The 26,784-nt window shown below is 32.7% G+C and overlaps 1 protein-coding gene across 2 annotated transcripts in view; it reads left to right on the top strand.

Moving 5' to 3' along the window:
• The window catches only part of LOC123005146 (head-specific guanylate cyclase), a 33,515-nt gene that overhangs the window by 4,085 nt on the left and 2,646 nt on the right, over nucleotides 1-26,784 (top strand). Inside the window, exons 3-9 of one of the 2 annotated variants that reach the window (XM_044398781.1) lie at nucleotides 16,519-16,595; nucleotides 19,103-19,185; nucleotides 19,308-19,656; nucleotides 19,713-20,037; nucleotides 22,215-22,394; nucleotides 24,739-24,877; nucleotides 24,963-25,129. In XM_044398781.1, coding sequence (XP_044254716.1) covers nucleotides 16,519-16,595; nucleotides 19,103-19,185; nucleotides 19,308-19,656; nucleotides 19,713-20,037; nucleotides 22,215-22,394; nucleotides 24,739-24,877; nucleotides 24,963-25,129 — 1,320 coding nt within the window. Of the gene's footprint in view, nucleotides 1-16,518; nucleotides 16,596-19,102; nucleotides 19,186-19,307; nucleotides 19,657-19,700; nucleotides 20,038-22,214; nucleotides 22,395-24,738; nucleotides 24,878-24,962; nucleotides 25,130-26,784 lie in introns of both variants that reach the window. The other variant, XM_044398780.1, reaches the window with a different exon arrangement.

Here is a 26,784-nt window from a genome sequence, read left to right as displayed (position 1 = left end):
TAAATCCAACTTTAATTTTTTCCATAATGAAACAAAGTTTTATGAAATTGCAAATACAATTTTCAAAGTGTAGTTTTAAGCAAAAATAAACTGCAAATTTTTAAATAATGTTTGCTTTAAATTTTTCTATTTTAGTTAAACATCGTTTAAATTTTTTATTTTTCCCGTCGTTCAAAAAGAAAGTTGTTTCTCACTCAGCCGACATCGCACGTTCGTAAAATTAATTATCCCAGGCGAGCACCACCCTGCATTAAAATTTCGTCCCTTGCACGGTCGTCGTAAAACAAAACGTTAAAATATGCCTCGACTCAATTAAACATACGAAATCTGTCAAGGATTTCCTTTTCGCATCTTAATAACTCCTTTCAGGCGCGAACAAAAATCCCTCTTCTACACAGCTAATAAGTCTCGTGTGAACGTAATACATAGCAATAACGTCAAGCTTTAATCCTAAAAGTCCATCTTTGTTCACTTACCATCGTCAAAACCCGGCGTTCCAAGCTTTGATCTTAAAATAAACCGGAGCGGTTCCGGGTAAAACGCCGGGGTTATGCCAATAGTACCTCAACTGTTCAAAAATTAGAGTTGGGTTCAATTAAAGTAGATTATTACTTGCTAAGTAAAAATTAATTTGGAAATTTCAATTTACTCTAAATTGGAAAAGCTTTGTTTGTGAAAGAGCTTTGATCTTAAAATAAACAGAGCGCTCTGGAAAATTGTTTATAAAAAGATAAGTTACATTTAATTGTAATTGTCGACAATGTAGACACAAACCAAACCAGACCTACACGAACAACAAATCAAATTTTCTCCTGACTATGATCAAGGTTTTGCTGATGCATTCATTACTCAATTTCCGGCTATTTCTACTTTATAAAAATCAACTAAAGTAGCTTTTAAAAAAAATTACGTTTGCATTAACGCCGCTAGACAATAAAAATGATTACATTATGCAAACAAACGCAACTGGAAAAAAATCCAACATCAAACGATTCCGAAATAAAGCCTTGGCAGAGCACATTTCGTGTGCTCTTTTTACAATTTGCAACTTTTATTTTGTCCCGAATCGAATAAAAAGTTGAAATTTTTGTTATTGCGGAACATTGGAATAAAAACAAGGTTTTGTCTTGGGCCATTCATCAAACTCACTGTCGAATCAGAAAAAAAAACGAGGGGGTGTTTCTTGACGACCCTCGGATAAATCACACGCAAGAACTTCCTGCAATCTCTGGAACACTATAACGTGATTAATTCTAGCAGATGAAATGTTAACTCGACTGTTAAACTATAATCTTACATGGCTCCCAGCTACTTTCCCGATTAAAGTCGAGAAATCTGACGTAAAATTCGAGACTTAATACCGATTTCTTTTCAACAAGAATCCAATTTTTCTTAATTTTTTACAATAATTAGAAATTTTACTTGGTGTTCCGGTGTAAATTATTGAAATAATTTGTTTGCAATTGAATTCGAGTTTATCCTTCAGTCGTTTTTACGTCTGACTGAATTTTGAAACTGAATCTGCTTATGGACCATAATTTATTTATAGTAGGCATTATTACCATTACGGTGCGCATTGGCGAAAGGTAATTATTTAGATTAAATATAAACTGGCTTCATCAAGTTAATGAATAAACATTTCAATTTTCTTTTATTAGAAAATTCTTGCCGCACTTGAATCTACAAATTAAACTTTTATTACAGTACTGATGACTCGTTCCTTAAATTGCACTTATTACTTAATTATGACAAAATTAAGTTCCAAGTGTGAGCAAAAACTATTGTTTCTTAATTAAAAATTAAAATTAAATACAAATTAAAAAAGTATGTAAAATAGTAAAAAAATAATGAAAAAAAAATTCTTGTATTTTTGGTTTCACTTTTTTATGTCAACTGTTAATTTATTATACTATTCTTATGTGTAAGTCTTGTCAAAAAACTAATTGTGTCATTTTTTTATCACTACTTTAATAATAAACATATATTTTCGTGTATTAATGTAGGTTTTTATAAGAAATTTATCACCCCATTTAAATTCAAAAAATAAACAATATTACAAAAACACTCTACCACCTATTAATAACAATACCTTTTTAAAAATAAGCCAAAAACTTGTTTGTTTAAAAATGGTGGATGCGCCGGGATAAGTTTCCTAAATTTTTAAAAATGTAAATTAAGTTTTAAATAAAAAATGCACACTGTTTCAATAAATGTTAATAAATCGCTTATTTATGTATTTTTTAATAAATTATTTCTAATAGAGCTAGTTTATATTTTATGTATTACCTAAACTTCAGACGGTTTATACGTGGTCTAAATAACCTCGTTTAAGTGCAAGCTACTCGACATATACACAAAAATCAATACTAAAACTAATATTTTTAATTGGAACTAGAAGAAAACACCTACAACAAGTTTTATCGTAACATTATTGTGGTCATTTTGAAAGTAACAATGAAAATAAGAGCATAATTTACTAAAATATAGAGCATTAATAAAATTAGATTGTGTTTGTGATGCAGAAAATGTGCTGCAAACATTTTTAATAAAGTTCTTTTACTACGTTGTTTAGTCCTAGAACGAAAAAAATGTTTTTAACAAGTCTGCTAAGTGTAAAGTATAAATAGCTTTATCAAATATAAAATTTTAGCCCTTGTTAAGTTTTCTAATCTGTATATTTTTGCCAAAAGTTTGCGGTTTAACTAATGGATGAATATTTGGTTGCAAGCAGCCTCTGGCGTTTCTCAACTTTACCAAAGTTGCGTTCTACTTCAGACCCGAGTTCATCTTTGTACATTTTTCTCCCGTCTAATGTTTCGATTGCAACGAGGCGTCCGATATAAATTTTTGAGTATATGATGCCGCAAAAGCCTCTGAATTTATATCGGTAATAAAACGTAACGGCTACGTTGTCTTACGATACAATCGCATAAAAAATTTAATCGATAAAGACCTTAATGGCGTCTTCCTATTGATTAGCTGCAAATTCTTCTCCTTCTTTCAGCAACAAATCAGAATATTTGTTTGATTGAGAGAGGGAGAGAAGTGGTCAGTGATGTATTACTGCACGAAACAAAAAGATAATTATACGAGACCTCGACCGATTAGACAGTTAATCACTCACCTGTTGCATAAATAACACCTGCGAAATGTCCATTTACTAAATTGAATTTTCGAAAAACCGCATGCATGTGAATGGTTCATGTTTCATATTTATGAAACAAACAAGCGGAAATCGCTTCGTGGTGCTCGAATGGGGGATTTTGGATGAAGTGCAGGACAGGTCAGCAATTTTACAACCGGTTGCGAAACCAAATTTATATTTATTGAATTTAGTTTGTATTCGCGCAATGGCCAAATAAATAAAAAATTGTAGCCCAGATCAATTTGTTTAAATAATTTTCCGATTTCTTTTAGCGTCTTGTCGAGAAATAGTAACGAAATTCAATTTCTTCTCTCCATATTCGAACTTTCGTCCTCGCAGCTTCAATCTCTTCCAACCTATTTACTAATTATCTTTATTAACGTTCCGCCGCAAGTTTATTGCTTATAAAGATGGCCGAACAAATATTTGAGGCGTTGATTCGTAACATCGTCAATAAATCATCAAAATGTATCAATCAAAAGTTGACGAAATTCTAATCAAGTCATAAAAATAGTTCTATTAATTTCAATAACAATAAAAAACTTTTTGTTTTCGTGTTACGTCGGCATTTTTGCCCAAGTGTCTATTCAAGTAAAAAAAGATTGGATCAAAAAGGTTCAAAGAAAAAAATGCTTACTTTTATTGCTTCAGTTTCAGGAGAGTATTTATTCATTAAATTAAGGATCTGGTCGTATTTTTTTTAAAAGAGCCTGAAGTTTGTCTGTTCATTTTTCATGTTGTTTTTACAGCCTGGCACCTGAATCGTCTTGAAATTCCCGCATTGTCATTAACCAAATCCTAATTTATCAAGAATTATTAACTTTAAGTTTACACATTTTAAAAATTAATGCTTGCACGCGAAGCTGTTGAAACATTTAATTTGTGAAGAAAAAGCATTACCTTGACTAAAGATAAATAGCTCGAGGGGCTCGTGTGCGACTCCTATTAAAAATTACGAAGCGAGAGGAAATCCTTAGTCCTCTATAACGTGAAATTATTTTACGTTCGCCGCTTCCAATTAAACGGTTCCACTTTGTAACAAATTTTCGTAATTTGATAGAGAACAGGATCGTGTTTCCAGTACAACAAAATTTCGATTGATTACAACAGATGTCATCAGAACGAAATTTATTTTATGCAAACTGATAGCTTCAACCCTTATCTAATTACATCACAGCTGATATTTGGCTTGTGGAAACGAGATTCAAATTAATTTTGACGAATTCTGATTGGAGCGGCTTAAAAAATTGAAAATTCCGCAGAGAAAGACGGATAATAAGCAATATTTTCCAAGGCCCCTATTAAATTAAGGTACGTATTTTCCAAAATGAATGTTCAACAATGAATTACTTTTAAGCAAAATAAACTCAGGCACATAAAAATAAACAAAGTGATATACAGGATTAGTCACAGGAGAGTTACTTCTAAAATAATTTGGGCAGCAATCCATTATACAATTCACATAGGCGTCTAGCTTCCTCATTTTTAAAAATTATAAAATTGAATCCAAGAATACTTTGCATATCTTTTCAATTTGACAATTAAAAAGTAACTGTCAATTTTCGTTAATACAATGTATTATTAGCATTATTATACAAATAACGAAAATCCATGGAGAATGCAAGAAATATGCTCCTGCGGCAGCAGCTCTGTACTTGGGGAGGTATCCAAATCGAATGCATCCGGTTCCTAAAACATTTAGAATACTGGAAGCCAAGTTATGACAAGATTGGTCCCCAATGAAAGACCCCGTCAGGGGACTGCTACTGGCCCAGAAAATGAAATTAGAGTCCTTGAAGCAGTAGACAATTTCTTGTCATTTTGACAACTTCACTCATTTTCATCCAGCTCACATTGATTACTGAATTAATTTCTTAATAAAATATTATATCCAGTTACATACGCTAGAGGTATTTTTGGTTGCAAACTAATTCATTTTCAAAGTAACTCTCCTGTGACTGAACCTATAATGTTTCAAAGTGATTCTCTGACTGAAATCAAGTTAAATTGCATGTTTCTTCGTTTGTTAATAATTTATGTTTTTGAAATAATATGAAAGGGATATCGGCTCTTGATTGAAAATGCGTCAACCCTTCCGCTCTAATGCTTTCCAATCAACCCTTTCGACAAAAAACCGGTCCCAATATCTCTATATCTTTGTATCATAATGCTCAAATACACCCTCTAAATATAGAAAACATACAAGATGAGATTTGGGATATGTCCGTATCGATAGAAAAGCTTCTACTCGTATATTGAAATTTTACAAGCAACTTCACAAAAGGTAATATTGCGTTAGATTTCGAAATGAAAATTTATTTTTCATTCTCGTATCATCCAGACTTGTTAACGCGTCTTTCCGTTTATTAAGCAACACTCTTCCGGTGTGACGTCTTAGTCGAGATCACGTCCTGTGTTTAAACAAGCAACCTTCCAATTAAGCTCGCGCTTTGCATCTCTTTTTCACTTCTTCGATTAGCAGATGGAGTGATTCATGTCTGCGAAACCACTCCGGGCCACAAATGAAATGTAATTAGTTGTAGATTGGTTTAGTGGTGCTACTAACATTAGTTGTGCGGAGAATTGGAGGAAACTAATTAAATAGGATGCTGAGGGTCTGTTTGATGACCGCGATATAGATAAATCATCAAAGCTTCGAGGTATTATTGTGGTCGACGACAAGAACAATCAAAACGGAAATTTATGTCAGCCTCAAACTATTGACGACCAGAGAAATATTAAAAATGAATTATTTATCGGTTGCTAACGATTCTGTTTATTCTTTGGATTTTTTACTTGATTAATGAACTCCACAACTCCGGAACCTTCTACTTTACAATATTGTTTCGGGCATCTCCGCTTTCCGATCTGAAAATATAAATTCAGCGCATTAACGTCGAGAAAAATAAATTTTCAAGAGATTCTCATCCATAATTAAATTATTTACATGGAAAACCTCGCCTAATTAAAAAATGTTCAAATTTGTTTTAACAAAATTACAAATCTACGCTAATAATAGTGTTTAATCACATTTCATTACACACAAGATGTAAACCAATATTTTGAGTGTAATGAAATTTGCCTTCAAGCATTAATTACCGCCACTCCAACTATTACACCTGCTGATGGATTTGTGAGCACCGCTCCGGGTCCCAGATTTGTTTTACCGATAATGAGTATTTTTCCGTCTCTTTGCCAATTTACAATTACAATTTAATTAATTTCGTTGCGATACGAATCAGGCGCATACGTAAAAATCCGGTCTTTTGAGAGTTTTCGCAAATCCGGGGCTTCCGGCTCTCCCGGATTTTCTTTTATCGATACAACTTTCGGATTTGTACACCTGCTGTTATTTTTGAATGAGGAATTCCAAGTCGTCTTCACAAATCCAATTAGAATGACGTACGGGTCCTTATCGGTGTAAGCTTCTTTACTTAATCCAATTGTTCGAGGACGTTTAAATAATTAACAATGTCAGAATTATTGCAAGTGGCTGAATTGGAAAACGAGTTTGACGGAACTTTCCCGAATTCGTGATGTTAATTAAAGAGGTTTTGTTGCTGAATTGTTTTGCATATTTCTCGAGATATTAATTTTCGGAAAAGGACGAATTGACAGGACGTTGTCAATAAAGCAGAATGATTAACGAGCGAATACCATTTTACCAATTTTTATGTAAAATTCATGATGGACCATCTATTATTATCAAGCTACAGGTATGGAGGTAATGACCAAATCGATGCTTCCTCAAGTATGCAAAAATATCTCTCTGTCCCTTGTATTTTATATTCCAGACGTCAGAAGCTAATAAATCACAAATATTTTTTCAATTAATCACTCTGTTTACGACAAAATATTTTTCCAAACTTTTTGCCATTCACGAGGGAAATTACTCACTCAAACATTATTCCAAATGGTTTTTATTACTCTAAAATTATTCGCTCAAACTGTGCAAACACTGTTCTCATATGAGATAACTTAAAGTAACCGTTTTAAAAATACACCAACTTCGACATTATTTTGCGAAATATTATCCTTATCGACTTTTCTGCTACTAAAAAATTAAACAAGCTAGTCGCACCAACTTTCCGACTTTGCTAACTAATTTACATCCTCAGTTTTACAGCGAAAATGTATATTCAACTTCAGACAACATTAATTTATTCTAGAATATTATTTCCGCAGGTTTTGAAGTAAATCAAGCTAGATTATGAAACCCAACATAATTAAAAAATTCAGACGTCAAGTCTATTAAATATAAATCAAAGAATCAGATTAAAAATTATTCTTTTACTATAGCGTCAGTTTTTAGAGAACCTACTGCTTTGAACTATAAAACGAATACAAAAAATACTCATTACAGTAAATAACAAAATTAAAATTCTGCTGATAAAGACTTTTTCAAAATAGCTACATCTACTTATTTCGCACAATAATTAATAATTTAAATCCTGCTAATAATAGAAAATAAACTCAAAATTTGCGCTGGTCTTTATTACTTTTATAAAGTTTTTACGATGTAAAAAATATTAATCATTGTAAATTTGGGGATAAGTCCAAACTCAACAAGTTTTATTTGGAAACCAACTTTTCATCTGCATAATTAATCGTACAAATAGCAAATTCACAAAAATACCTCAAGGTAACCACTTTAAGAATACATGAACTTCGACATTATTCGTTGAAATATTATCCTTATTGACGTTTCCCCTACTAAAAAATTTAACGAGTCGTATCAACTTTTCTACTTTTCGAACAAAACTGAAACTAATTTGTGCCGAAAAGCTTTAAGAGTTAATTCCGAGGACTTGTACAACCATGTGATGCTTCTTTTATGCGCACTCGGACGTATTTCCGGTTCTTAAATTGCGAGGAGGTTTAATAATAATTAAGAAATAACGATTTTGTATAAATTTCGAGATAATTACTGAACTTTTCGGTGAAATAAAACAATGGTGTTTTTGGTAGTTGATAAATTGCCCGGAACTACACAAAACAGTTGCTCTTAATTTCGCTGTGTTATTTTGTATCTGGGCAAGTTATCATGGCATAAATGGTGATTTGTGCACAATTGCTCCGAAATAGTCTAAGCAAAAGTCAGTGATGATAGTTATTTGCGTAATAAATCGCAAAAGTAATTTCACGAGTCGCGTTCCAGCAGATGATATCCACCTCTTTCTGCACACAAATTCTGGCTGCCAACTTAAGACCGTGAAATGATCATTTCATTTCAGAATTTCGTCGTGCCTTTTGAGTGTATAATTCCCTGATAACAGTATCCGGTAAACAAAGGAGTCAGAAGAGACAGGCGTAGGGTTTTGCATACGACTGAGCAAATCCGTTATCAAGTAATAACATCGACCCATCACAACAAAAAACTCGATAAACGCCACTTAGATTGATCCACCATTGAGTTAAAGCCGCTTTTCCGCAGAGGAACCCCAGGTGTTCCGATCCCTTTTTTATCTCGACGTGATTAATTCGATCGGACGGGGTTTATCTGACGGAATTTGGGTTATACATTGCGAAATTACAACTCGGGGAAAAGTGCCGTGTCTTTTGTGGCATCGAACGTGTAAATAATGCAACACACTTTAGCCTGAGTGCTCCCACAACGGAGAGAATTTTTAATCGAAATGTAGAGATCTCCGAAGACATGTATGTGAATTCATGATCGCAAACAGAAAAATTTTAAGATATACAGGGTGTCGATCTTAAAACTTGCAATCGGCAATCTCTGTAGAACTAAAAAAGTTATTGAGAATCACTCAAAACGGTTTGGGTGGTTTTTAGGGAGAATCAAAATGGCACCCACCCTTTAAGCCACAGTCACCTTAAGTTGAAAATTTTAAATGGCACGACCCTACTTGCGATACATCGTTGGAAATCACATAACAAACGCTTTTCAAAAATTTTATACAACAGCCTATTTGGTAAAGCCATTTTTCCAATTATTCAAAAACGAAGACGTTAAATTTTCATTTTTTTAATTATATTCAAGGGTGGCTGGAGGTGTGTCACTTATCATGTCATTTTAATTCCCTCTAGGAACCACCAAAACGGTTTTGAGTGATTATTAATAACTTTTTCAGTTGAGAGAAATTGCCGATTGCAAGGTTTAAAATTGACACAGTGTATATATTTGTAAGATATATTCAGGGTGATATGGTGAATCGGGTGAAATGATGACTTACTCTAATTCTTTTTTTGGCAGAGAGATTTCTCTGTAATTCTGGATGACAATTGTTTATGATCATTTGTGCAGCGAGCACCTATTGAAAACCAGTCCCGTTTTGAAAAGCGTAAGTAATTTGTACAAAACTGTTTCCGATGCTCAATAATTTTTATACGGTGCAGGCGTTTATATTTAGATGTTGCTTCAGGTAGCCTAGTCCGCGAGGTATTTTTTGATATGTTCTGCCTTTTTAGAGTGTTTATACACTACATAAGCTAGATATCGTTGCCGCTAGCATTTTGAACTGTTTGCCGGACTATTCACCGTTTCACCCTTGGCCAATGGGAGAAATGGTGAACCCGGGCATAGCTGATACGTTGAACGGCTTTTCTTACATGTACTCGTATTTCTTGGCCTGAGTAAAAGTTTTTACTATGTCAGCATTGTTCCAGGCAAATAGACATTTTAGAAAATTTTATAAATTTTTATATGTATATATTTTTTTAATTTTACACTTTATAAAATGCCCAGGCGGGATATTGATACATTTGATTAAGGAGGCGGTGTTCTAGACATATTGTAAATTGAACTTACTTGCACATTTTTACATTTTTACATTACATTTTTACAGGCTGTCCCAGCGAGTTGGTAAAGTTCATTATTGACCTTTAATTGTTAAGATTTTAAAAATTTTATATAGGAAATTGACAGATACTAATCTAGTACATCGCCTGAAATTATTTTCAACTATACAGTTTGTCCCAAAAATAAGTTACAATACAAACATTTTTTTTAATAAAATACCTTATGTTTTGTAGCATTTTTGGATGTAGCTTTTGTGAAAGAGGGGTCGCCCAGAGGGGTGACGATCGATGCCTGATCGATACCGAGTCTCGAGTCAGTCGGTCTCTAACGGTAAGCAGGTAAAGACGTATTTGAAACATAAAAATGTGTAAATTGTTTCAGCCCGCCGCCGTCGGTGCCGTCTCCCCCTAGCGAGCCAAAGACGTACCGTTCATTTTTTTTTGTTAATTTGTTAATATCGTAATAAAAATTTCCCTACACTTTTTATAACATGGTTTTTAACCAACTAAAGACCAGACAAAGTGGTCATCCTCAGGTGAGAACAAAACTTTTATTCTCACCTGAAAATGACCACTTTGTGGTTGAAACGCATTGTGTTTGAAATAAAAGTTTGGTGTGACGGGTTTAATCGTGTTTTTGTTTATCGTTTCCATACCAAGAAGATCCTAAATGAAGTAAACTTTTATTGATCAATTTTGCTTAGTTTTTTAAAATAAGTTTTTTTGACGAAAACATACTCTTTTAGAAAATTTATTACATAAAAAATTAAATAAAAATAAAAAGAAAAAAAATTAAAGAAGTTTGTTAAAAGTTAAATAACTTAAAAAAATTAATGGAACAACCATTTTTTTCTGCATCTAAGAGATTATTAAATTATCTTTTCAAAAACATTACTTTTAAGTGTCTACAATTAATAACTAAAAAGATATTTAACTATAAACATTGAAAAAAAATCAATATTTGAATAGCTAAAAAGTGCACATTTTGCACTTGGAAGAGAAATATCACTCAATCACATTTATGTTCAAATTCAAATTTCAGTATTTATTTCGGCTTTTACGAATCGCAAATAAGTGATCCGTGGTGAAATTACTATGGTTGCCTTATTGTTATCAACAATGCTCATTTTAATGATAGGTATTGTCGCTACAATTTACATTTAAAATTGAATATTTTTTCATTTATCAAGACATTAAATTTTTTTTTCAGATAGACAATTTATCAATCTATTAGATGCAAAAATGAAAAAACAGGGTGTTCCATTCAAATTTTTTAAATTATTTAACTTTTAACAAACTTCTACATTTTTTTAACTTTTCGACTGCAATAGAAGTTTAGCTTAAAGACAATGAAATTAGAAGCTACTCCCAAAAATGACAAAGATAATATATGTAGTGTCTCATTTAAAAAAATAAAACACATGTTTATATTGTAACTTATTTTTGGGACACGTAGTATAGTTGAAAATAATTTCAGGAGATGCATTAGATTAGTATTTATCGATTATCTATAAAAAAAAAACAAATTTTAATATTTAAAGGTAAATAATGAGGTTTATAAACTCGCTGGAATAACTTGTATACCTACATACAGAGTAAAGCCTAATTTCAGAATTAAAAAAAATGCGAAATTGGTTTCTTAGTTGGAATACCCGGTAACAGCCACTATAGAGAAAATTATGGTCACATTGTTAAATTTACGTTCATTTTGTATTAGAATTACTGCAATTAGATGAAATTAATAATAGAGAATTAAAGCAAATAAGTTTATCTATTTTAATAGATCACCGACGTTTAAGACTTAACTCAGTCCAGAGAGTCTCTGTACAATATCATTCGTTGATAAATTAACAAACAAAAGTTTTGAAAAAGGATCGAGTTGAGTCCGAAGCGTCGGCAAACTACTGAATAAACTTATTTGTTCAAATTATTAATCCATTTAATTATTTTCAAAGTTTACGAATAATGACGTATTTTTTATTATTAAAAAAAACTTTTATTTATAGTTTATTTATTAATAAGCATGTTTTTGAAAATTCATCAAGTGACATAACAATTTACTGCTTGCAGGAAAAGCGGAGATAAATTATTATTTTTTTTCATTGATAAAATCATCCTAAATCCTCAATAAATTTTTCTATTTGTGTAATGCGAGTATGCTCCTTGGTTATTTTAAGTGTTATTAATTTAAAAATGACGTACATTTGGATGTGGGTAAATACGAATATGCAATTTGTTATTCTATGTTCGTCAGGTTTTGTGTGAATTATTAGGAAACTAAAATTGAGGTCTCGTAAATTTCGATATTCTGTTTTGTGTCGAAATTCGATTTTATTCGAAATTAATTTAGAGTCGTCTCGTACGTGTCTGTTTCTTGAAAAAGACATCTCTCTTGTGCGAATATACATTGCATCTGTTGTCGAAAGCAAATTGTGGACTCATTCCACGTATCGCGTCCAAAACTGTACAGAATTTATTATCTTGGAAGTGCACGTCGCTGACATATTCCATCAAACTTAAAATAGTTTGTCTGCAAATCACATGCCATCCAGCAAATGGCGCAATAAGTCTCGCATTCAGCCAAAATAGGAAACAGAGCATTTTCATCTCGGTTTATACATGTTTAAGTTTCAATAGACGTCGTATATCACAATATTTACTTGTCATTCAGGAAATATTAACATATTAAATTCCAAGGACTACCAATATCTCATATTAAAAAAACCTCGCAGCGACCCAAAGAATTTAATAAATACGACCACAACTTGTGCGACATCTGGCCAAGCGCAAAAATCCAATTAGGTGTGCGGAAAGCACAGGTTTACTGCCGTTTTATTAAACCAAATTTGATCCCAAAGGCGGCGATTACGCGTGATTTTTCCAGCCTAAAACCTGTCATAACGATTCGATGCGATGACGGGATAATTTCCTCGAGTTTATCTCATCGTAAAAGAGACAAAGTGCGAAGTTATCTGCTGCGGTAAATCGAGCACGACGCACGCCTCAACTTTGGTTTTATCGAATGACAGACACACGATGGATCACATAGTAAGCATCTTACGATGCTATGTTGACAGATCAATCGCGATTTTAATTCCATCACGTTGAAAGTAAACGAGACATGAGCCGGCGACAAATATCAATTTGAACGTTATGAGAAGCCGTCTTTTTAAACAAGAAATATGGACTTGCCGCCGAAAGGTTGTGCACCGAGATACGACCTTGTTATAATCAATGAAAAGTCGAAAAAATTTATTGGAGGGTGAAAAAGTTTAGGTTTATGAGGAGCAAAAAGGTTTCTGCGATTTTCAGCTTAAATAACCGATTTGCAGCAGTTTTAACATGAATTCTGATTTGGATGTGATTTCAGTCTCTAGGTTTTGAAAAACTTATTGGACTTTACAACATTTACAATTCGATTTGATGATATGAGATTGAAACTGAGAACATAGCATGTAATGGTGTAAGGTGTTCTGTTGATTCATTTTATAATTTGATTTTGCCGCTTTGAAACCTTAACCTAGACATTGAATTGTAACTAAGCACGTAAAGGATAAAGTTGAACACAAATGGTAGTTTACTCAACAAGTTTATAAAAATCAAGTACATACTACTAACTGAATATGGTTCACAATTATGGGTTTGAATGTGATTTTGTCTTAATGATGCCAAAACCCATGTCAACGTGGGAAAAAGTATAGTTGTGTCACTTATTTTTCTTTTGTTTCCGCAAACCGAAAAATTTTGTCTAAATTATTTCACAAATAATATGTTTTGGTTAAAATTACAGCAGTATGAACAAATACATATTATATAACAAAGCATGATGTATGGATAGTACTAGATAATAATAGTTATTAATAATTCAAAAACATCAACAACACATCTATCAAACATGGCTTATAAAAATAACAATACACTTTTATGTGGTAATCCTGATAACGCACGAAAATAGGGAAATGAAAATACGAATGCTTTGTAAACGTTTTAATAAAGTATCAAAAATCAAGATAATTTGTAATTGATTCATCTTTGGATCCGAAAACGTATGTCTGTTTTTGAACTAAGTGCACGTAAAACGTCAAATAAAATGACAAAAAAAATGACAAATGACAATCGAAAGAAAAACGGCAAAACATTTTTTTGATCATACCATTTTACGTTTCGACTTGTCATTTTATTTAACGTTTCACAGACATACGTTTTCATATTCAAAGATGACCCAATTACAAATTATCTTGATCGCTCAATATTTGATAACTAAATCAAAGTACGAGTAGATACCTAAGTTTTCCTGCAATTGAAAAAGTTGCAAAAGCCCATGAAGATATAAAAATTATGTAAATTAAGAAGAAATCTGAAATTTGGAAACCACTTTAATTATAAAATTAATATTATCAATAGTTGATGATTTTTATTACGACTTCAGTAAATAGATAATACTTTTTTAATTTAGGATATAAAAAATGTGTTAAAAATTTGTACAACGATGATATTTTAGAAATTGATTGATGAAATTAATTACACTACTCAAAGTAATTAAAGAAACAAAAATATTTCCTAAATTTTTTGATGATTTTTGAAAGGCTGTATCTCATCGAAAAATAGTTGTATCTAGATTTTTTAAAACCAATCTAAGGCTTTAAGTTTCTAGTTTTGAGATCTTTTCACAAAATAATTTTTTGTGCAACAGTTATCACAAAAGCGGAGGACATAGCGCGAGAAAAAAAATTGTTATTTGACTTGGGGAATTTTTTTTTAGTTAAATCAATGGATGTGCCGGATAACCTGTTCATTCGGCATTCGACTTTAATATGCTTTTTTATATTTTCTTACGTCATTTGTTGCTGAGATATCTGACTTTTAATGAAAAAGGATCCTTTTGTTTTTGATCATCGATATCTCAGCAACCAATAACCACACAGAGAATGTAAGACTAGTTCCAAAAACTGGAATAAATGGCTTATAAGATCCTTTAATGATTTTTTCAAAAACAATTTTTTTTCACTCTAAAACATTGACTTGAAAGAAAGAGAAAAAAGTAAATTTTTGCATTGTTTTAGTAAATCTACCGCGTATTCACAAATATTGATGGGGAGATTAATGTCTTTGGGTGGTTTTACAGCTTATTGTACTTCCCATATCTCTGTAATTTTTTAAATTGATCCACCAAACCGTTTTCTCGGACCGATTGATCAAAGTTTTGCAAAAGAATTAAAAGAACAATTGCACATATTGTTTCTGAACATTGCTTAATCTTCAGCAAAATGAAAAAAACAATTTTTTTCGACTTCTTTTACAATTTTGCATTAGTTTGCATTAGTTATTTGCTATAAATAAAAAAAATTAAACAAAAATTGTTTCTTTATTTTTTTTTTGAAAATTTGTAAAAACATACAAGAAACAATACTGCTTAATTTTTGAAAAAAAAATGTTTTAGAATTTGTTTTTTCAAATTTAACTAATGCAAAATTGTAAGAAAAAGGTGAAAAAAATTATTTTTCTCATTTTGACGAAGATTAGACGATATTCGGAAAAAATATGTACAATTGTTCCTTGTTCCTGTAAAACTTTGAACAATTGGTCTGAGAATACGGTGTGATAGACTAATTTAAAAGTTTACAGGGCTATGCAGGGTACATTAAGCTGTAAAAACACCTTAAAACATTAATCTCCCCATCAATATTTGTGAATACGCGGTAGATTTACTAAAACAATGCAGAAAGTTACATTTTTCTCTTTCCTTCAAATCAATGTTTTGGAGTAAAAAAAAAGTTGTTTTTGAAAAAATCATTAAAGGACCTTGTAAGACATTTACTGCAGTTTTTGATACAACTCTTACATTCTCTGTGCGGTTATTGGTTGCTGAGATATCGATGATCAAAGACAAAAAGATCCTTTTTCATTAAAAATCAGATATTTCAGAGACAAAATGACGTAAAGAGAATATAAGAAAAGCATAATAAAACCGAATGAACAGGCTATCCGGCACATCTATTGATTTAACTAGAAAAAATTCCTCAAGTTCGTGGACCAAAAACAAAAACGAAAAAAAGTTACAATTTTGTTTTCTTGCGATATTTCCTGCGCTTGCGTGATAACTGTAGCTCAGAAAAAAATTTTGACAAAAAAAATCTCAAAACTTAAAGCCTTAGAATATTTAAAAAAAAATCTAGATGCGACTATTTTTCGATGAGATACAAGCCTTTCAAACACCAAAAAATTTAGGAAATATTTTTGTTCCTTTAATTGTTTTGAGTAGTATATAACACTTCTACTTTAACTCAGCTTGAGTCAATGGTGGTATTTTATTGTCTAAAATATCCTTGTCTCAATTGTAAGTGAAGCCTTAGAAATTCCAATCGGGCATAAAAAATCCGTTTCCAGTACCGTTTCGTGCGCCACTGCTTTGCATTCTCCTAATTCAAATTAACTCCATCTGTCAAAGACATGTTTATGCTCCGATACAGCGATTGTACTGCTAAGGACCTCGAAGTAACAATGCACAATGCATAACACATCGGAGCACAAACGAGGTCAAAACATTATAATTCGGTCGATGCAACATTAATACTCGAGCACTTTTCGTTTATTAAAACGATTTTGTTTTCCAGAATGAAGCTCTTCAAGTCGCCTTGGAGTCTCTCCTGCTGAAAGAAAATGAAACTAATCCCAGTAGGTACTCCTGTCTGTAAGTATAGCTGAATCGACTCTTTATTTTTTTTAAGCGATTCTGCGACACTGTGACCTCAATCCCGATTCATAAATAATTCAACGCGCCACCGACAGGCAATTAAATGAGATAATTACGGCGAGGAATTAGTGATCGCTGATTTTTCGTAAAAAATTCCAAGTGTGTTTTCTTTTGTTTCGAAATTTTGTGTGGTTTAAAAAGAAAGGTTGTAACGCCCACACAGCTTATCCTACCTAAAAGCTCTGAAAATATCGAATATGTAACTTTTACACGCTCTGATCCGACTTTCGAACAATTCAATTCTGAAACGTCCTGTCATCCCCACTAACAAGCTGTGTTTCGACGGATTTAAAGCCTGGGAGTCCCAGAAGACGACATAGAAGAATTGAATTGAAATTTTTCAGGTTGCGAGGCATTTCTTAAATATGCAAAACCGAGAAATGTATTGCTTATAAAAGAAGAAAGAAACAAAGTTGAACAAACGTGTGAATAAAACCAAAATTGTTGTTTGTATAGGTTACTAATATTTATTGTAAAGAGAACCAATTGTTATTCAAGCTGGAAATTGAATAAATCCCTCGCTCAAGAAACGTGATTAATTCTAAATTAAATTTGTTAATTAAGATTCAAAGCTGAATCATTTGTTCCACCGTTTCGGAATCAAAATGAAATTGCTTAAAATACACTCTAACCCCTAATCAAAATTCGTTTGACATTAACTTCCACCTTGCATTGGCACACGTCGAACTTTTTCTGGAATCCGGCAATTAATCGACTTCCCGGATTCCGTTCGATCTATGAATTTTTCAGCAATTCTCTCATAATTAAGATGCCAAACCGTCCGCAGTAATTTACTCAGTATTTTTTCACCCCTCAACCCTTAAAATTACCGCTTTTAGAATGCAACTATGTTGCTTTACAACCGCTCATAAATCCACTCCCATTTATGGCTTTTCAGCTCGGAAATGATGAAATTATGAAATTTCCAGCTTATTAGCCGACCCCTAATTGTGTTTATACGAGTGCAGTCGTTTCACATATTTTTCCGGGCCAAGGAAAATCATTCCCCTTTCACCTGATAATATAAATTTTAATTAAGTAAAATAGCAATTTTTTGACCACCGGTCTGGGATAATTATTTTTGCCAATCGGAGCGGTTTTGTTAAATGTTAGAAAATACGAGCCCTCGAGTGTTGTTCTTTATTATAATTCAGTTGAGCGTGAAAAATCGGCTCCTGGAAACTCGAAAACTCTAAGCTTTATTGCCGAGCTTATTCTCCGAAGGCAAAGAACTGCTCTTATTGCTTTCGTCATTGTTACACTTGGCAAATGATAAACATAATAAATTATAAACTGTGATTTATGACGCTTCAGCTTGTCGGATATTGTTGAAAACTTTACAAAAGGGTAAAGGAATTAACACTTAATTGGATTTGTTACGTAAAAAAAAAAACGGTTCAAATCTAATTTGTAAATTCTCCTTGGCAGGAATTAATTAATCAACAAAAGAATTAATTTAATAAGGGATCCGGTTTTAGGAAATTAATAACTCTTCCAATTAAGAGCAGATGTGAAACGTAAGCAATTAATTTATTTTTTGTCAAAGTTAATTGCGTTGTTTCGTATAAAAATTATTATAAGTCAACAAAAATATTGCCGAATTAACGTTTTCAATAATTTGTTGGTGTTAGCAGAGTAATTATGAGAGCTTTTGTGCAGAATACAGTTTAAACAAAAAAATCTACAAATCAATAGATATGGTAAAATAATTGAATAAAATGAAATGACTAATTTTCATATTCATGCCAAATTTCATTTTCATGACAAAATAATTTTGTTAATTTTACAATTGCATGTGACTGCAGTTTTAAAATGCTGTGCTTATTCAAGGTTCTATTCATACTTAAAATTTCAAATTTATTTTTTTAATATTACTTTGATTTAAAAAACTTCTAATATTGAGAAAACAAAATAACATTGTTTTGAATTTTGAAATACCTTTTATTGTTAAATTAAAACAAACTCAAATTATTTAGTTACAAATCAAATTTTGCTCTCCAAATAAATACAAACGTAGGTACATTTAACTGAAACAAATCACAAATATTCCAAAATTTTGTTCCGATTTATTTTTAACATGTAAAGCATGCAAATTACTCATCTGTCATAAACAGTAAACCGAAAAATTGGTGTCGTAATGTTGTTTATTCAAATTTAAAATTAAATTTTAACATTCCATATTTAAAAGTCTGTTATGCAAAAATGGTGGATGCGCCGGGTTGAATCAAATTCTATTCTTAAACAGTTTGTGAAGAAATTTGATAATAAATATTAATAAATATACTTTTAAACAAATAATACTTTATTTAAACACTGCTTGTCCAATTCTACTCTAATCTTCCCATCACGCTTCCAAAATTACCAGCGACACGTCAACCACTTATGGCCCGGTTTCTTATTTTGTCTCTCCCACTTTACATCGTTGTCCGTTCTTTTTGTTACAGAAACCGATTACCGAGCGACGTCAGCCATTGTAGCCATTATGCCTATTTGGAGGACTTATACGACATCATTTCCTCCGAGGACGGTAAGTTTTTTATCGAATCTATCACCGAGAAAAGCGGCTGAAAAGTTAAATGGAATGTCTTTGATGTCAAACTTTCACTAATTAAGTTTAAAAGTGAAGCAACACACGTCCTCAATTTCCAGGAATTGATGAGTTTGAATTTCTGGACAAGTTGGGCCAGGAATTGATCTCAACGTCTTGCACTGGTCGTCTAGAAAGAGCTTTCAAATGTCTAGGAAGCGACCTAAAAGAGTTCCTCATAACTTTGGACGGCGTCCACGATGTGCTCAAATACCAGGAGGAGGTGGAGCACGAAGGAGAAGCTTTCATATGTACGAGTGACGAAGACCATCTTCGGCTTGATTTCACTACGGAGAGGCCCGCCGTGGCTTACCTCCTAGTTGGCAGTCTTAAAGCCATAGCTAGAATTCTCTACAACACTCAAGCCTATGTAGAAGTCGCCCAAAACCAACACGACTCTCGCAATTTTAGGTAAATTCCCACATTATATAAGTTATTTTTTCACTTTTTTCTAGTTTTAAGATCAGACACATTGGAGGCGAGGTCTTAGAGACACCCATCTCGACCCCCAGTCCCGACGTTGACCTCCAGATGGGCGTGGTCACCTTCTGTAAGGCCTTTCCGTGGCACTTTGTCCTCGACCGAAAACTCGACCTGGTACAACTCGGTTCCGGCTTCATGCGACTTTTCGGCCGACTGTTGGCAAGCCTGGGTAAATCCGTGGCGACCTACTTCGAGTTCCATCGCCCCCGAAGCATCACCTTAAGCTTCGTCGAGATCATAAAGAGGGCGAATACGCCGTTCGTGCTAGCCATAAGGAACCTTCCGGGAGTTGAATCGTTTCCAGCGGAAGTAAGTCGCGACTTGATTTATTCGATGGATTTTTACGGCTATTTATTCGCTTTAAATCGGACAAAAAGGAAGGAATGATTTACGAGATGGAGAGTTAATAAAAATGGGAGTTAATGCTGGGGTGAATTGTGCCACTGTTGGCGTGTAAATTGCATTTTTACGCGGAAAAGTTGGAATCAACTTGGGGTAAACACGGAAAGAGTTGGGAAAAGTTTGACAGTTGGGCCAATACCGCTTAAGTAATAAGTAAATTTATTCCGTCGTGGCCGAGTAAACAAATAAAGTTTTGCTTTTATTTTTGATATACAGATATCCCAAAAGTAAACAACCTTTTAAATTAATTCGAAAATCGGTTTTGTGTCTCACTTTCATTTTCATTTGTGTCTCAGAATAATGAATTTACGTTCCTTTCATAAATTTGGACCTGAATCCAAAAAAAAAACAATCTCGTCTTGGAAGTATTCACACGTTTAAAATTTCAGTCATATTGCTTTTAAATCTTGCTCAATTAATAATATCTCAGAACAATAAAAATGGAGATTGGCCTTTTTCAAACTCAGATCCAGGAATAAAAGTTTGCAATTTTGACGCGTCATAATTCTTTACTATAATGAATTGTCTACTATTTTCTCCATTTATTTGTTTCATGAAATTCGTTACAGCTCTTGTTAAAATAAAAAAACAAATTCAGCGCTATAATAGGTTATTTGAAAGTTCCTCGGTGTTTTTGTCCCGAAAATTATTTTCGCATAAAACTTCATAAAAATCAATACAGGGATATAAGAGATGTTTTTTAACTCATTTCACGCCTCGTCTATATTTACTGAATTAATTTATCGTTTATTGTCCCGAAAAATCACTCTCTCGAGCCGGCACCCTTTGTTGCTTCCCCACCCATTCCGTCCTCTTCATACATCCATAAACATTTCCGCAAACTATACGGAAATATTTGTTATCAAATTTCCCTTTACAGCACGAAGATTCTACAAACACACTCGGCCCAAGTCTAGTCAAAGGGGTGCCTTTGACAGCAACCCCAATTAAAACATTAGACTTAATACAGCCCATGATATCCCTTTTTCCTCCCCAAAAATAATTCTACGTCGTAAGTGGTTGCTAGATTTATGCCCGCTGCGGACATATAAAGATAAATGCGGCCTCGTCTCTTACGTATCATGATTTATGCCGCAAATCCTCCCCTAATCTATTTTTAAATATCCAACCAAGACGTAAATGCATTTTTAAAGCGATGTACAAAGATTTGTTACACGTTTTGAAATTTTTATCATGAGACATTTTTAAAGTTCATAATTAGTTTCAGGAAGTTTCACTCATTTGCATTTAAATTAACCCTTAAACTTCTGCCACTCTGATTAAAAGCAAAAATCAAGACTCGCTACTGTCAGACGAAATATAAAATTTCACCCATTTATAACGACCAAAATTGAATCAAACAATTTTTGAGCATCGAAGCGACTGAAAAGAAATGACTTTTCTGCTTTGTCATATTTCAAAGAGGTTCCATCAGATTATAACGATTGTTTTTCTTTGAATAATAAGAAATGTTGTGTGATTCAATAGCTTTCAGCCATTTCTTTTCAAACTCACATATAGGCTATCAGATTTCAGGTTGAAAAAAAATAGGAAATTTACCCATTAATCACTCACTTTCTGGTCCATTAATTTTCTGTAATAATGACACATAACTGATACAGTCCGCGCTTCCAATATGCCTCACACACGGCTATTCAATTTTGTCGAAGCTTTCAGCGACATCGCAATTTTGATTATCTGCTGAAAATCAAAGCTTGACAGAAAAACACGCCTGAAAATTGATTAACGTGCCCATTTTTCGATCTCCAATCGAAATTAGTACAATATAACAGCCTGAAATAAAATTCCAACAATGGCGGATTTTATGGAAGCAGGACTACCAACAGAATTATGGAAAGCGGCTAAAGTTAAAAGCGCAGTAAAAAACTAATTTCTTTTACTCAAATCTGCCACAAATACTAATAAATGTCTAAAAATTTTTATAAAACAAAATACGAACTCCAGCGTTTTAGGCAATTTTACAAAGTTGGTGGTGAACTATTGACCGCCAAATATCAATATTACAAAAAAAGTTTGAGTACCTATTTTTTTTTCATTTATTTATTATTTTTGTTTTGTTTCAGGGGTTAGAGCTAAAAGGTCAGATGGTGTATTGCCCGGAATCCGATTCGATCCTCTTCATCGGTTCTCCGTTTCTCGACGGCCTCGAAGGGTTAACCGGAAGCGGCCTCTTCATCTCGGACATTCCAATGCATGACGCCACCAGAGATGTCATTCTTGTAGGCGAACAAGCCCGGGCTCAGGTAATTCTAGATTAAAAATCCGAAGAGGGTTCAACTCCTCGACCGCAAACACTCTAATTTCCGGGGTTGTGCCGCCGAAATCCGGATCGAATGACTCGACCAGACTTCTTAACTACTTGAAATTAATCAGATTAATTAAGTCGTTTGAACGTGTTCGCGTCCAAATTTTTCCGGGATTGACCAAAAACTTGTGCATTAAGCTCATAAATATTCAACTACTTGATACATAAATTAGTAATCGACTCGAAACTCATTTTTAATTAAAACTGTTTGAGGGGTGTTTACCATCAATCAGTTTTGGTGATTTTGCAAATATATCCACGTCTTTGGTTATTTTTCGTGGTATGATATGAGTTTTTGTCCGATTGGCAGACGTTGGAACTGCCACGTTCGAGCAATGGGATTGAACTCATAATAGACGTTTTTTTGGAAATGAGAAGGGCTTTTGAAGGACGAGTCTTGTCCGGATTATTGACATTTATTCAATAACGAAAGAAAGAACGAGACATGAAAGACAAATTAACGTAATAACCATGAATTTCGCCAGTTCAAAACCAAATTGCAATGAAGGAAAAAGATTAAGTTTAAGACAACGAAAAATCATTAAATCACAAGGGATGTATTCAAAGGCACGTTTCTTTCAAAGGTCAAGAGACTTAAAATATTTTTTTAAGTCAATATAATAAAAACGGAATTTTTAAAATGAAGTATTTTATCCTGCCACACCGATCATCAAAATAAATGAAAAATTCTTAAATAATAAACAAGCACAAAGCAATAATTTTAATATATACAGTATGTCCCCAGATTTAGTTTACAGAAGGAATTTTTTTTTATATCTTTGACAAAGTGACATCGTTGTCAAACAAATAGAACCGCTATCGTAATAGGAGTTATAAAGCAGAGAAAAATTATTCTATAAGTCTAAAATCAAGAAAAAAGTGAACTTTTCTCCCTAATGAATCAGAATAATGAGATTTGCTCGTTTGATATGAAGCAAAAAATGTTTTTTTCTTTACAATTTTGGCGTAGAATCAAAAATAAAAAAAAATTCGTTTCCTCTTGTAAACTCAATCCGGAGACATACTGTATATATACTTTGACGGTTTCAAAAATAACAAATACAACTTTTGCTTTAAAAATGTTTTTTTTTTAATTAAAAAATAATAAAAAATAAATCTATACTGGATAAAATTGAGTCATTCAAATCCTACATACAAACCGCTTGCAAGATTTGTTTATACTTGCCACTTTGTAGCTTTTATAAAGTTTTTCTGTATAAAATAGTAGAGTATTTTAGGTCTAAATCTGTCAGGGTCAGGGTCCAATTGTTACACAGATAATTCTTTTACATAGAAATCAAATGTTTGTCATCTATTTCAAGTATGAAATGGCTCTGAATTAAAATTTAATTTGCTTTTTCTAGATACATTTTAAAAATCAAAAGTGGCAAAATTACAAAAAGCAAAATTACACTTTTCAGCAAGATATTTGAAGTTCTAGATTTTTTTTTAAATATTTCATAATAGGAAATTTTTATTTTATTTCGAAAAAATTTTATTTTTATTTTTTAATAAACAGTAATCTTCATTTTAGACATAAAAACCTTTTTCAAGTATATTTTTGTTTGCAAGAGAACTTTTTTCAGAAGGTTTAAGTTTTGTCGTAAAACAAAAATTTTTCTTTTACTTATTAATTTTTTATAATTAATTTAATCCCGATGGATGTACTATTTCTGCTCATCTCTGTAAAAGAAACTGTTAAATTAAACTGTTAAATCTAAAATCTGTTTTTGAAACGCAAAAAACACATTTGAGAGCTTAATCCCCCCACTTTCCATCGGATTAATTCTTGTTTCACGTAATTAAAAATGAAAAACATTTTTTTTAAATACAAACCCGTTCCTCACATCCTTTTTAGAGTTAAAATCTCGTTCAAAAGCTTTTCTTTTCGCGTTGTCTAAAAACCAGCGTTGCAAAAAATCGCAAACTGATCGCATTCAATAACTTCCAGCCAATCAGTAATTTTCGTAAAAAGCTTTTATGGTGCGTGTGCATCGACTTCGCTTCTCAAACCTATCTCGTGGTGTTATTAGCTCGAAAGCAGTGGTCCCATAAAAACGAAGCCTCTGAATTACGAGCTTGTCGTTCCCTCGCCGCTTATACCTGCATGATAAATCGTTGCGGTTATACCCCGTGATGTAATAAAGAACATGTCGTAAGTAATCCCCGATGTCCAATCGGATAAACGCACCGCTGGTGCATACGATCCGGTGGAAATTTATCGGAATTCCGGGGACGACTTGATCAGAACCTCTGAAATATTTCATCCGATTCGATTTCAGGACGGCTTACGTCGACGAATGGATAAACTCAAGAGCTCGATTGAGGAGGGCAACAGGGCCGTCGATAAGGAACGAGAAAAGAACGTCAGCTTATTGCATCTGATTTTTCCGCCAGACATCGCCAAACGGCTCTGGCTAGGTACAGTTACTCTTGTACCACAAAAACACCAAAATTATTACAAAAACTCTAGTAATTGTTTTATTGTAATTTTTTTAATACCTAGGTCAAACCATCGAGGCAAAGACCCACGAAGACGTCACCATGCTCTTCAGCGACATCGTTGGTTTCACATCAATCTGTTCCACGACCACACCCATGATGGTCATTAATATGCTGCAGGATTTATACAATCAATTCGACGTGTTTTGTGGCCAACTGGACGTCTACAAAGTAAGTAGTGTAAATGGAAGGCAAACAAGGATCATTTCCGGACGAATCTCGGACCGGAAAGCATCTAATGAATATTTTCCTTTTGGTCACGTATTTGCCAAAGTGCTCGTCTTCGAAATAAACGACGTGTCAGGAACGATTTCGCCACTTTAATAAACTTTGCGAGACGCGACACGATTTTTCACTTTGGTTATGTGCATAAAATGGCATGCATAATTGATTCGACAAAGGAAAATTATTTTAACGCGGAAAATACACCCAACGTATTTTATTCAAATTCGGCTTTACTTAAAGATTTTATGCTTTGCATGCAAAAATAATAATGGCACCACTATTAAAACACACATGTGGGTGGTAAATTAATAAATTAAACATATTTATCCACAATCACTCTATAAAGAGACTTTATTCCACACTTTAGAAGCGTATCAAGTACCAGTTTATCCACTAGTGGAATAAAGTAACTTTATTCCACTGTTAGTAACCAGCGCACCGCGTAACAGCTAACTACGTTTAACAGAAAGCACATTTGGCGTGACGTTTAAATGTCAGTTTAATTTTTAATTAAGTTTGGATTAATTTGGGTATGTGATTGTAGATAAAACGTTATATTGCAGTCGTGTGTTAGTCGCGTTTTATCTACTTAAGAAAATTAACCACTCGAACTGAAGTTCTCGTAGTTAAACATTTTTGAGTGGATAAAACGCTATCTAACACACTCTTACAATAAATAACTATAAATTGTTAGCATCAACGTAACTTTATTTAAAAAATATATTAGTTTGTCCCGCATCCACCATTGTTATATCAGTTTCAATAAAAAAAGTTAAATTTTTAATATAATAAAAAGTAATATGCTTTTAAAATTACCTAAATTAATAAAAAAAAACTGTAGCGGCCTTAATAGCTCTTTTAGTTCTAAAAACATCCAAAAATTAAAAAAATGTATCTTTTCCATAGAAAATAAAATTCTAATTTAAAACTTTTAGAAAGCATCAAACTCAATTTTTGTAAGTATTAATTATTAGAAAAAATTGTGTTTCTTGGTGCCACATTTCTAATCTCACTATAATATTTTGCTTTTTATTATACTTACTTAAAATATAAATTTTAATTAAACATTACCCGGTTTATTTTATTAAAATTATTATATATTAAAATTAAATTATTAATTAACCTTTAAAAATTATTCTTTTAAATAGAATGTTTTTTTTTCTACTCCCACATCTAAAACAAGGATTACCGTTTATGTTTCCATGACGCTAAGTGACCTTTTAAATACATCTTGACAAGCCGTGATTAGTAGGCGTATTAGTTACGTTGCTAATAGCTACTGAAGTTAGCTTTCTGTCATTTAATTGTATTGTTAATTTAAGTAATTTTTTTTTGTGGTGTCGTAGAAAAAGTATAGTATGTAACACGTGTACAAACTTCTCTAGACATTTGTTTTATTAAACAGTCGGTCCGTTGCTCTTCGCCGCTCGTGCCTAATAAAACTCATGTCTAAAGTGGCATTTATAACATCAATGGCACCCAGAAAACCTAACGCTAAAAATATAATCGTATAGGATAATAAGCACTGTTGATGTCGTGACGTTTTTTAATAAGCTTTCCTTATGACAATTTTTTTAATTTACCTTATAACGTAAGGCAAT

Source organism: Tribolium madens, unplaced genomic scaffold, assembly GCF_015345945.1.
Source record: "Tribolium madens isolate multiple individuals breed KSU strain unplaced genomic scaffold, Tmad_KSU_1.1 Scaffold_20;HRSCAF=117;Tcas5.2_LG4, whole genome shotgun sequence".
Classification (NCBI taxonomy): domain Eukaryota; kingdom Metazoa; phylum Arthropoda; class Insecta; order Coleoptera; family Tenebrionidae; genus Tribolium; species Tribolium madens.
This window is presented reverse-complemented; position numbering and strand designations above follow the sequence as displayed.